The sequence below is a fragment of the Chrysemys picta genome, chromosome 11 (assembly GCF_011386835.1).
Source record: "Chrysemys picta bellii isolate R12L10 chromosome 11, ASM1138683v2, whole genome shotgun sequence".
In the NCBI taxonomy this organism is placed as follows: Eukaryota; Metazoa; Chordata; order Testudines; family Emydidae; genus Chrysemys; species Chrysemys picta.
In genome coordinates this window covers 46,942,503-46,956,155 of record NC_088801.1, presented here as the reverse complement: position 1 = coordinate 46,956,155, position 13,653 = coordinate 46,942,503, and the positions used below count along the sequence as shown (strand labels likewise).

The 13,653-nt window shown below is 41.0% G+C and overlaps 1 protein-coding gene across 1 annotated transcript; it reads right to left on the bottom strand.

The window, feature by feature from the left end:
• Positions 1–1,199: 1,199 nt before the first annotated feature.
• Positions 1,200–9,741, bottom strand: DUSP19 (dual specificity phosphatase 19). The gene is made up of 4 exons (XM_005306535.4): positions 9,319–9,741; positions 8,795–8,841; positions 5,810–5,962; positions 1,200–1,892 (listed from the first exon to the last, which is right to left on the bottom strand). The coding sequence occupies exons 1-4, from the start codon at positions 9,542–9,544 to the stop codon at positions 1,671–1,673; spliced, it is 648 nt and encodes a 215-aa protein (XP_005306592.1). The 5' UTR covers positions 9,545–9,741; the 3' UTR covers positions 1,200–1,670.
• Between the last annotated feature and the right edge of the window lie 3,912 nt (positions 9,742–13,653).

Below are 13,653 nucleotides of genomic sequence, written 5' to 3'. Positions count from 1 at the left end.
CCGCAGGAGACTAACATCCACAACAGCCTCTACCATACCCAAGACTAACATGCACAGCAAACTGCCACCTCTCCTCTGGAAACTGTAACACACACAGTACCACATACACTGTGAGTAGGGTGGCCAACCCTCCAGGATTGTCCTGGAGTCTCCAGGAATTAACAGATATCGACCCAGGTCTTGCAAGTGAGTCCACTCTTGAACCCATGTGAAGCATCACTGCCTTCAGTGAAACTCCACATGGGCCCAGGGTTCCATTCATGTAGATCTGCTTGCAGGATCAGGACCATGGCCTTTTTAGGACAAAATAAATCCTACCGAGCCTTGAGAACATTGCTGACATTACTGATAATATGCTTGAGGTACACATGCTGGTTTAGCTTTTGATAAAAGCTCCTTAGATTAGTTTGCCAAAAACATACATATATGAGACACTAATACAATGGCCACCATTTAAAAATACCAATACCTACGGCTTAATATAATTAAATTTACTGTGGCATTTCCTAAACCCATTGTAGGAAATACTGCAAGTCAAGTTACTGGTGCCCAAAGGCAGGCATGTTATATATTTATAACAAATCTCTCAGCTGTCCTTTATTTTACATACACATTTGTACTTGACCCACCCAAATCCTGTTATTTCATTTCTACTGCAAATTAAGAGATTAGAAATGTTGAATCATGAAACCAACAATACTGCCTATGGTAAAGAAATTATTCTTTTAAAGCTTTTCACACCTATTTATTCTTGAATTTCTCACTTTGAGTTGTTTGTCAATTATGAGAGCTGTCAGGATAATGACGAGATGAAGAACTTTAAAGAAAAAATCACTAATTGTTCCACCATCCTGCCTCTTTTAGGTATCTCAGCTTCAACCTTCTGTTTTTGGCATTGCTTCTTTATGTCATCTCCATCTTCAGTTTTAAACCAGTTTTTATTACTGGTTTGAAGGGGTGTAAATGAGGGCAGTATTTTGTTCTTGTAAGTTTCCCCCTCTTGCTTTGGAGACTAGAATCACTGAAAGCTCCAGCAGGAAGCACTTCCTTTATTCTTAAGGAGGCTTGTGGCTGACCCCTGAACAGGATGCGAGGGAAGAGAAGGCTCCTTACTGTCTGGCCAGCCCACGGAATTCAATAAAAACCTGTTTGCCTTGCAAGATCAACTTAAGAACAAAACAGAGGCATTTTGTTATAAGAACAGTTTATTATCTAGATTTTATAACCCGCTAGAATGGATAAAGATTGGACTTGTGGATGGGGTAACTTTATTATCTGAGCTTGCATTTTATTTTATTTTTCTATTGCTACTTCCACAGACAGTTCAATGAAAACCTACCATTCTGGTCTGATATTTCAAACAAACCAGAACTTGTTTGATCATTTTTTCACCACTGTGGGAAAAATATGTCCTTGGGCCAAATCATCTCTGAAGTCAGTGGAAGAATATCAGGGGAAAAGCTGGTCTCTTAGCAACTTGATGCCTGGACCAACTAGTGTAACAGTCTATTTAGACTAAAAAGCTGAAGAATTAACTGTGGGGGAAATGAATTTACCCTCCCCTCATACATAGCTATTTAAATTCAGAAATGACAGTTTAAGGTATGCTATGCCAGCACATTTGTTACAGAATAACCACACTGATAGTTGCATGCATTGCTCTCATTTTATCATTTGTGATCATTTATGCTTCCAGTTGCCTTTTTACTGCACTCTTGGTACTTGTGAAGCTGCTCCATGAAGCCAGGATTCGGACAGATAGCAGGTCTTGCATTTTTCACCCAAGAAAATGCCCTAGCAAAATTGAGTCCTTCTGAATTAATTAAAAAACCAATGACGATTGCGGCAGCACGAGAAACTCCTGCATTACAGTGAACCAGCACCGCTCCATCCTTCAAGAGAAAAATGAAACACATTAGTCATTTGAGATACTGTATTACTGTCTATTATATAGGCAGTGACATTTCATATATCATGTCCTACTGTTTATTTAGGTTTACTAAAAGCACCTTGTCTAGCTCTAAGCAATTGTATAAATATCAATACCTACAAACAAGGATAAAGTGCCCTAAACTAAAAACTTTACTGACCAAAGCTGCTTCACAATGGCCAAGTAATAACATAAGTAGCCTCTTTTGAAGTTAAGAACCTCCCATTCTATACTAAGATCCTGCAATCAATTACCCCCAAATCCCTCACGCCATTCCTCTTCACTCCCTAAAATAGATTTCTTGCAGCTTGCCCTGGAAGTTAAGAAATCCAGGCTCTGTCAGACCAATGGTGTTGGAGAGAGCAAGTCCCAGAGTCAATGATTTGTAGCGTGGAGAGGAACTTATTTGTGTTTTGTAACCAGGCTAAAATCCTGCAGGTCCAATCCCACATTCTTTGCACACTCAAGACTCATTCATCATTATTATTTATTTGTATTATTGTCGTGCCTCAGAGCCTCAGTCTTGGACCAGGACACGGTTGTGCTAAGCACTGTACAAACTGTGAGGACTCGGGGTAGGCAGGATAAGGCTCATGAATAGCTATGTCAAAACAGACCTTAGAAAAACGTGTGTAATGAACAGAAATCAATTTGCTATCTACTCTATTTTGTACTTTAATTAGACATAAATGACTAGAGATAGACCTGAGGTGCAAAATCCTGACCCTGATCCATATCTGAATTTCCCCCAAGTTCACAGGGGTTCATTCTGGGAGTTACATTCAGTCTCGTCTCTAATTAAATAATAATAACAAATAGTAATAATACTTCTTTTAAAACAGCCTGAACCTTGTCTGAACAACATTTTTGAACGTCCTGAACAACTTTTTAAAGATGTTGCTGTTCTGATAAAAATAATGGAGATTACTTAACAATTAAAAAGGAAGCCACCATCTAGAAAATCACAAGAAATGCAGCTTATCTTTGGAACTGATGGGAAATCTAAAGACTATCAAAGTTGTTGTAAAGCAAGAAAAATTAGTATTTACCTTAAACAAACTTTGTGATGCCTGCATCTTAGTCTGTGACCTGGCAAGAGGTCCAGTCAGATGAAATATCTCACTTCAATTGAGAAAAATTACTAGCACCATTTGCTGAATAAAGATACTGAAACTGTGACAGACCTCTTAAAGTATACATATATTCTTAGTTAATCTAAATTCTAAATACCCAAAGGCCAGGTTTGACAGCCCCTAACGTGTAATAAGTCAATGGAAGTTTCACTGGGGAAATAAGACCTTTTAAATGACAAGGTTCCCGTCCAGAAACTATTATTATTATAGTATCACCTAAGGGTCCCAATCAAGATTAGGACCTTATTGTGCTAGATGCTGTACACACAGAGTAAAATCAGTCCTTGTTCCAAAGAACATACAATCTAAATAGGCAAAACAGATCAAGTGTGGGAGAAAGGAATATTATCCCCACTGTACAGGTGGTGAACTAAGACCAGAGAGGTTAAGTGACTTGCCCAAGCAATCCCAGTAAATCTATGGAACAGCTCTCTGCAGACTAACAGCAAGTGTTCCATAGATCACAGTTTGTTCTAATCTAGTGGTCTCCAACCTTTTTACACCCAAGATCACTTTTTGAATCTAAGGGCAATTCAGGATCTACCCCTCCTTCCCTGAGGCCCTGCCCCTTCCCCAAAGCCCCGCCCCGCTCACTCCATCCCTCCACCCCCTCCCCCCCCCCCCCCCCCCGTTGCTTGCTCTCCCCCACTCTCACTCACTTTCACCAGGCTGGAGCAGGGGGATCGGGGTTTGGAAGGGCGGGGTCTGGACTGGGGCCGAGGGGTTCACAGTGTGAGAGGGGGCTCTGGGCTGAGCCTGGGGCAGGGGTGCAGGGTGTGGGCTCTGGGAGGGAGTTTGGGTGCAGGAGAGGGCTCCAGGCTGGGACAGAGTGTTGGGGTGTAGGAGGGGGTACAGGGTGCTGGCTCTGGGAGGGGGGGGGTCAGGGCTGGGGCAGGGGGTTGGGGTTGGGGTGCAGGAGGGGGTATGGAGTGCTAGCTCTGGGACGGGTCAGGGCTGGGGGTTAGAGTACGACCTACCGCTGGGCAGCACTTATCTCCGGTGGCTCCCGGTCGGCAGTGGGCGCAGCGAGGCTAAGGCAGGCTCCATGCCTACCCTGGCCCCACACTGCTCCCGGAAGGGGCCAATGCGCCCCTATGGCCCCTGGGGTGGGGAGGGTGGGAGGCACATGGCTCCGTGCACTGCCTCTGCAGCTCTCCCGGCCAATGGGAGCTGTGGGGGCAGTGCCTGAAGGCAGGAGCAGCGAACAGCGGGAGGCCCCTGCCCCCCCCCCCCCCGCAGGACTGCGGGACTGCTGTGGCCGCTTCCAGAAGTAGTGTGGGGCCGGGGTAGTCTTAGCGGCAGCCACCGGAGATGGCGATCGACTGAGAGATCCTCTAGGATTGACCAGTCGATTGTGATCGACCAGTTGGTGACCACTGTTCTAATCTAATCTCCTGGCAGTCTAGCACACATAAACATCTTGCAGTATAGAAATATTCGTATTGCCATGGAAGACTTTATAAGAATACCTCTGATTATAGAGAAGTAACTGGAAAATTAACTTCTGAAGTGGAGCAGTGACACTAAGCTGGCAAGTATCATTTAGGAATGAAGTGGAAATCGTAACTGGAAACCTGAAGGAGGTCATTGAGTGACACCCTGTTTCAGGTAACTTGTAAATGATATGTTAGAAAGAAAGAACACTATGTGACACAAAAGCGGATGGGGCAATGTTACCTTCCTTTATCCTAAGCTATGTAAATAATGAACATGATAGATCTGGTGGAATAATCCAGAACCAGGTTTGACTGTCAAGGCATTTTCTCTTCTTGCACTGTTAAAGTCAATGGCCTGTATGAAATATAGTAATTCAACATATAACAATTAGAGAGGACTTTGATTATCTGTAGTGCCTGCCAAGGTTTTTAATAATTCTGGCATGAGATGTGACATCTTTTTTCCCCCCCTCTCTAACCTGACAGTGCCTCAATTCTTGTAGAAAAAGGAATCAACCTAAAACACAGCAAAATTCTGTTCCCAGACTTGCTTTGTAGATCTCAGTTTTGATATCCTGGTCTTACACTTCTGTAGAAATGAGATCAGTGCATGTACACAGAACAGAATATCAGAAATGAAAGCTGCCATGCTGCCATGATAGGACAAAACTATTTCCTACTTTTGTTCTTCTACAGGAATTTTGACATGCAGTTAGGCACTGATTCAGCAAAGCAGTTAAACACAAGCTTATGTCTATCCCGGTTCAGTAAATATTTGCTGAACGGGGATGGTTTGCTGAATCAGGACCTTTGGTTACAGTTACTAACGTGTGCTCTAACTATTTTTATGTTAATTCATAGTTTACTGTGTTTCACCTTTAAGGGAGGGTTCAAGGGACAGTAGCAGGCTGAGGTATCCCTGACAGCTGGAGGAAGCCAGCAAAACCCCACTGATTTCCAGGGGCACTGCCAAACTCCCTGCTTCTTCTCTGGTATGTCAAAACACTGCCTCCCTAATAGATGAATTCTGGAAGCTTATAGGGCTTTCCATTTTCCCTGCATGTTTTACTCCTGGAAGAGGGATCTGGACCTATGTTAAGACTTGCTTATCAAAAAGTCACTCATTGCTATAGATCGAATTAAGAAATACTGCATTAAAAAAAATCTAGTAGATAATAGTAAACAATATTTGATCACTCTAAGAAAAGCATGATTGATGTGTTTTTGGTTGTTTTTTTTTAACCAAAGGAAACTGTTTTAAGTTATTGCCACATACCCAGAATAACTAATAGTATAAAATATTGATTTACCAGCATCTTAGCTTGCTCGATAAACTCAAAACATTCCGGGAAATACGATGTGATGTCAGTCTCAGGGAGATCCAGTATAGAAATATTCTTGTATATAAAGTCATTGGGGAAGGCATTTTCAACTCCATGTGCCACATTTAGGACATGAGTAACCTAAGCCAAAAAAAAGTAGTTTATGACGACAACAAGCAAAATGGACAAGAACAAAAATAGCATTATCCATTAAGCAGACATCAATTGGAACATCAAATAGTAGTAGTCAATTTTATTCAGACATTCTGTCTCGGTTTCTAACTTGACTATATTTTTGAATCCACTTAAGATTTTATCAAGTGTTAAAATGTATAAAGTGGCATTTCAGTTTTCTTCAGTCCATCTTAACAAAAGAAGAATTAAGCATAAGGGTAATGATGATGTTTCAAGCAGTTAACTTCTGAAAATGAATCTTTGAGAAGTTGTTGTTGCTACAGGTTAAGTCTGCATCTTAGGTTATCTAGTTCCTTTCATAAAGAAGGCACCCAAAATCCTTTGCAAACTACTTATAGGAATCCCCTCACTTATCACTGAAACATAGCCACCTCTGGGGTGGAATGAACCTACTATTTAATAGTGCACAGCCACAGTATGCAACAGATAATGAAAGAGTATGAAGAATTCCATATCCAATAAACAAACTACTAAGGGAATTTTTAGGCTGGTAGAATCTGATTCATCAAATTGAATTTGGCAAGACTGACACCTTATAGAAAGGTTTCAAAGTCGCAGCCTTGTTAGTCTGTATCCGCAAAAAGAACAGGAGTACTTGTGGCACCGTAGAGACTAACAAATTTATTTCAGCATAAGCTTTCGTGGGCTACAGCTCACTTCTTCAGATGCATAGGGTGAAACACACAGACAGAAGATATTTATACATACAGAGAACATGAAAAGGTGGAAGTAGGCATACCAATTGTAAGAGGCCAATCAATTGAGATGAGCTATCAGTAGCAGCAGAAGAAAAAACTTTGAAGTGATAATCGAGATGACCCATAGAAGGTGTGAGGAGAACTTAACATGGGGGAAAAAAATTCAGTTAGTGTAATGACCCAACCATTCCCAGTCTCTGTTTAGACCTAAGTTAATTGTGTCTAATTTGCATATTAATTCAAGTTCAGCAGTCTCTCTTTGGAGTCTGTTTTTGAAGTTTTTTTGTTGCAAAACTGACACCTTCAAGTCTGTCCTTGAGTGATTAGAGAGGTTGAAGTGTTCTCCCACTGGTTTTTGAATGTTATGATTCCTGATGTGAGATTTGTGTCCATTTATTCTTTTGCGTAGAGACTGTTCTGAAGCCACCACCTTCAGCCCCCAACTGAAACCTCTTCAGCGCATCATCAAGGTCTACAACCTATCCTGAAAGATGATCCCTCACTCTCACAGATCTTGGGAGACAGACCAGTCCTCGCTTACAGACAGCCTCCCAACCTTAAGCAAATACTCACCAGCAACCACACACCATACAACAAAAACACTAACCCAGGAACCTATCCTTGCAACAAAGCCCGATGCCAGCTCTGTCCACATATCTATTCAAGTGACACCATCATAGGACCTAACCACATCAGCCACACCATCAGGGGTTCGTTCACCTGCACATCTACCAACGTGATATATGCCATCATGTGCCAGCAATGCCCCTCTGCCATGTACATTGGCCAAACTGGACAGTCTCAATTATCACTTCAAAGTTTTTTCTTCTGCTGCTACTGATAGCTCATCTCAATTGATTGGCCTCTTACAATTGATATGTGTACTTCCACCTTTTCATGTTCTCTGTATGTATAAATATCTTCTGTCTGTGTGTTTCACTCTATGCATCTGAAGAAGTGGGCTGTAGCCCACGAAAGCTTATGCTGAAATAAATTTGTTAGTCTCTAAGGTGCCACAAGTACTCCTTCTTGTAGAAAGGAGCCATGGGATCTTGAATGAGTAGGCGAAAACATCCCAGCTGAATGTGGAGAGGGGCCCAAATTAAATTAAGACTGTGAGGATCTTCTGCTCTCTGGGTGCACTGACTGGTGCTCTACCAGACCTTTGCCTGCTAGCACTCTGGGGAAAGATCTGGCCAATGGGGCTTCACCCTCATGCTGAATCATCTGATGGAAGAGCTACTGCTTCCCCTCACCCTAACTACACCAGCTAGCATAAGGGGTTTAAACAGAAGAGGGGGATAGCAGAGCACATGAGAAGAACAGAAGAGAAAATTAGAGGGATAAGAGTATAAATGTATTGGGTGCTCCAAACATATTAGCCAGTCAATCAGCAAAATGTCCCTAGCATTTTGCTGGGACATTGGAGAATTGGTTAACAGTGCACTTATTGAGTCATCAGCATTGCTTACTGTAGCATGGGGCCTCATGGTGCAGCAGGTACAGACTAGACAGGACAGGGAAAAGATGGCCTTATGCCATTTTTGCACTGTCTGAATTCTGGCCTGGCTGGAGACTACTCTAAGTTATGGCAAGGTGGCACAAGGCTATCCACACAGTCCCTATAATGCCAGGGTATTGGCCTGCAGCAGGGGAATCCCCCTGGAGTACATTCCACTCTCGTTAGATCACCAGTGATCTAGAAAGGGACCAAAGACTCAGGACCATGTCATCCCCCCTTGAATATCTCCCATACAAACAATGAGCAAGCTCATTGACCCTGCTTAGTATCTGAGGACTGATGAAAACACAGTTTGAGATGCAGATAATCTGTTCTATAATAAAGCAAACTTTAAACCACAGCTAATCTTGAAATTTCATATTTCTTGTGAAACCCATGAACACTCATCACATTGTGTGCATGGATCAGATGCAAGCTTTTGAGTAGCAACTTTATTAAATTAGATATAAAATATAGCTCATTTTTAAAGGGAAAAGTCAGAAAACTAACATTCTCTAACGATTAAAAAAGCATTCTAAATATAAAACAGTCTATAGTCTTTGTTAGGCAGTTTGTTACCCCATATTTTTTCATTGTCTCCAGATCCTGAGCAGCATCTTGTGATCCTGTAAAGAGAAGGGACTCAGTATCACATTATTTGCATAGAGCTGTCAAAATATAAACAGACAAAGCAAATACCCTACTTAATTTTAAAAGCAGTTAATTATTTGTTTTTCCTTGGGGATGATGTTATTTTAATAATGCAATCTAAATATGTTTACATTGTGAATAGTAACTTCTCATCTGAGCTTAATAAATCCAACTTTCCATCTGCTTAACTGGATAAAATAACGTGAGCAGGAATGCAAGAGGGCAAGCATGAATAAAGTCATATTATGACTGCAAAGATAGCAATCTCTTGGAAGGAACTTGATCCTGAATGGTGCGGTGCTGAGAACTTTATGGAAGATATGTATCGGCATCACCTGCAGTTGACTTTCGTGGGAGTTAAGTACCCCCCTGGTTGGTACTCAGGAGGGCCTTGCAGGAGCAGACATTTAACAGGGGATGAAAATTTAAATTCAAATACTGTACGCACTCACCTAGCAGCAACCAGGGCTTAATAACGCCAACCTGCAGGTCCAAGCTAAGGTCCTGTACGTAACCACAACCGAACCCATCACTTGGCTCTGCTTCTTCCACCACCTGCATTCGGGCATCTTTCCATGTCTCTATAATTCTCTTCCCCGTTAAAGTTGTTACCCTTGTGCATTGCTTCTTAAGATTTTTCCTGGAGAAGCTTCTGATTTCCTGAGTAAGTGAGTGCATTACATGAGCAGGCAACTTCCAACTAGCAAGTAACGCAGGCAAACCTAGCAGCCTGTAATTCTTCTCAGTGAAGCTAATCTCCTTCTCTTTAGCCTATGGCACAGTCTGCACCGAACAGGCAGGCTGCTTGGAGTGGGCAGGCAGCAGCAGGCAGAAGAGAAGGCTACCACCTTAAGCCACATTTTTCTAAAACAGCTGTGCAAGACAGCTTTTGATTGGCCATAGAAAAGCGTTCCCCGATTGGTTTACAATCTCTTCTTCCTGTTAGCTAGCTTTCAATCCGTAGCATTCAAGACACCAATGAAAAATAGCCCTGTGCAATCATTATGTTTTGATCTGATCACGCTTGTTATTTGTCTGTATTCTAGTTGTGTTTGTTTAGTTGATTGTGTCGACTGCTACAGAAGTGTTATTTGTAAAATAATTGGGGAAGCTGTAAAATTGGATTGTGATTTATAATGTTTTAATTTAAAATATTTTCAGATGAAGTCAGGGCTTGTCAACATTGCAAGTCAACACGCCTGGAGACAGAACTCCTGTTACAGAAAGGTGGGCAACAGAGCTAGTTGGGAAGTGATTTCTTTCTCCATAAAAAATGTTGACAAGTGTAGGGGAAGAAATCATTGTGTTGAAATTTTTCTACAAAATTGTTCAGGTTTTCACTGCAAAACATTTTTTCCCCCTGGGTTTTGGGAACAGAAATCTATTTTTAACAAATCAGTTTTCAGCAACATAAAGCCAAAAACGTTGGGGCAGTCAAGCAACATTTTTTTTTATTTTAGTGGAAACTTTAATCCAACTAACTGAAATGTTTCAGGTTTTGGTTGCTGGAGTTTGAGGTTCTTTGTTTTCCAAGAGAAACTCAACCAATTTCTTCAAAAATAACCATTTCATGTGGAAATTTCCTTTTTGACAAAAGCCCCATTTTTTGTCCAATGAAAATTTTTGACCAGATATGTATGTGAGCTTCCCCATACTGCCCCACCAGTCTGTAATCTGCCTGCCTTTAGAATACTATTTTGTTTAATTTGTTGTTGTTGTAAATGGTTGGCTGGAGATATATTTTTTGCTTGTAGGCCCTGACTGCTAAGATGTGTGTTCAGGTAATTTGTATAATTTAAGAGAGAAGTTCTTTATGACAGTGTGTGGCCAAAGATGGGGAAAAAAAAAAAAAAAAAAAAAAAAGCTTACAGAAACTACTAGTGTTGATTTGCAGTGTAACCTGGTGTCAACCATAATAAACAGACTCTTCACTGCAGCTCCAACTATAGTAATTGGAAAAATCCCATGCCTGCAGGAAAGAAACCCGTAGGCACCCAAATGGAATAGTTATGAAGACTGATTTTATATCTCAGTATTTCTCTCCAGAATCTTATGGAGCCAACACCAAAAACTTAAGCAGGATGAGACTCTCTTGCTTACAACACTGGTGTAATCATAGTGAGAGAGAGAGAAATGGGAGGGGTAAGGATGTTCTCATCTCTGATCTCCCCCTCACTAACTCTCATACACACACTTTCAGGCATTCTGATTGGAGGGTATGTTTGTGGGGCTGTTCTCCTCCCAGACAAGGTTCCATGCCATTATTTTACCCATTTATTTTAGTTGGGCCAGGGTAGCATTTCAAATTCCAAACTGATTAGGAAATAAGGACCTAATTTGGCAATGCATACTCAAGCAGGCCCTTTTAAATTAATGGAAATCCAGGAGTAGGGCTGGAGCTGGTCATTGTCTGCCCTAGGAACCCCTATCTCCAAAAGCTGTGCTGGGGAGGTGGCTGGGCTGGAGCTGCATTGGTGTTTTGGCCCCTGGCCCCAGTTTATGATGTGGGGTGCCTTTAAAGGGGTAGAAAAAAATCTTTGGTGAAAGGGGTTGGGCCAGAAGTCCCCCTAAAAAAATCAGCCCATGTGACCTATGACATCTGCCTTGTGTGCGTGTAAGGCCTATTTATGTGAGTAAGAGTCTGCAACATTGGGCCCTAAATCTTTTAAGCCTCCATCTTTCTGACTGAACTTTAAACAAAAACAAAACAAAAACCCTGCAAGCATTTACCATGCAGGCTTAACATCTGATTCAGAGTCTCCATTTTGAGTAAAGGTGTTTGGGGTGGGAGTTAACATAAAATCAGCTAAATCCCTAGCTGACTAATTGAAGGCATATCTACTGTGAGGAATGTGTATAATTGCTGCAGCTGCTTTAGCCACCAGATGTCAGCACTACACATGAAATTGTTTGCTGTTTTTAAAAAGAACAGGAGTACTTGTGACACCTTAGAGACTAACAAATTTATTAGAGCATAAGCTTTCGTGGGCTACAGCCCACTTCTTCGGTTTGCTGTTTTTAGTTTACCAAAAAGGATGAATGTGCTGCAAAGTGTATGTATGTGAACAATATATTTGTCATGCTCTGGGATCTGCATCATGAGCACTGGAGTCATACAAGATGTGGTTGTCCCTATGGTAACTATTTCAGCATTGAATGCGTCTGTGAACAAAAATCCATAAATAATCCAGTAATCCATACCCAGTTTTTGCAGACAGATGATCTAATCCTTTGAGGTGCAGAGCACTTTCTGCAAGCTGATAAATGCCTTCAACTCCCATTGAAGTCAGTGAGTGTTGCAAGCATCTTGCAAGATTAGTCAGTTACTGTGGCAGAGAGAAAAATAGATTTCAAAAAAGCCATCTTGATGTCTTGGCTGATCCACAAAATTGATAATGGACCTGTGTGAACCTGCAAAGAGAAAAACATATCAACAATGAGTATTGTTAGCAATTGTGTAATTCATATTTGTTTCATTTTCACATGGGTGGTTCAGTTTCACTGTTACATTTTCTAATGGTGGATTTTCTCTCTGTGTGTTTACAATGACATTAACTTGATTCTATCTACCTGGTTCAGTAGATCAGTGAAGCAGAAAATACAGTTTACAGCATTATATAGAGTAATTGCACATCTAATGCTAGGGCAATATTGAGGGCAATTCAGAGCATAAAGAATTAGAAGGAAGTCATCCCCTTCTAATTTTTTTAACTGTGGCTTGCCGAATGTGCTGTTTGACCCAAGACAAATTATTAAGACAGAAATGTTAAAACACAGATTAAAAACAATCAAAATATATTAAAACATCTTATTTTGCCTCAAATCAATGTATATTTTTGCAATATTAGATGGCCTTGTACTTTGTCTAAAAATAAACAAATCATGTAACTACTCCTTTCACTGCAGAAATACTATTTGAGTTTTCAACTCCATGAATGTTTCTTACTCATGCAGGCTAAAGATTAATGACTGTGTTTGAATATTTTCACCTAATGGTAGGTTTTTATGTTCATAGATACAATCTCTATTTCCCTTTGCATGATGGGACATAGTATTTTATAGAGCTGATGAATGTGTAAGATTTTGTAACAGCTGAAAAGTTTGTAAAGTTTTATAAATTGTACTAAATTTATATAATAAAACTCTTAACATTGTCATCATCTACTATTTAAATGGCAGTGTTTCTAGCCCATCGTTTACTAGCCAGAGTATGAAGGGTATTGGAGCAGGTTGTTTTTTAAAGCCCATGGTGGTCCAAAACTTTCAAAGAAATTGTCTGCTTCAAGAGATCTCTCTCTGGAAGGAAAACAATCTACAATTTTTAAGGCCCAGTAGCCAGTCCCTGCTTCTGGTGGCAGATTAAGGTATACACTGTAGAAAACACAGTTTCAGAGGTCAAATTTAAAAGGAGTACTCAAATTTAGTAAAATGGAGCACTGAAATCCAAGGGTCTACCCTCTGGTGAGCCATCATGGGTCTGCCTGTCTCAGTCCTGAATGCACCAGTTGGCATTCAGCTCTCTTTTCCTGAGAGCAGAAACAGTTCATTAACATCAGTAATGTGGATTTTTGGAATATTTAGGACTTGCTATCTAAGTGGAAAATCACAAGGACAGAACAGTCTCCTTCATTGTTAGTAAGTTCACAGAGTGAAAAAGGACCTGTACAAACAGAGGGGCATATGTTAGATATTAGCAGAGGTGAAAGTAAGCCAGTAGGGTCCGGTACGGCGTACCGGCAAGAGCCAATACGCCGTGCCGGACCGCACCGGCTTCTGCGGGCGGGATT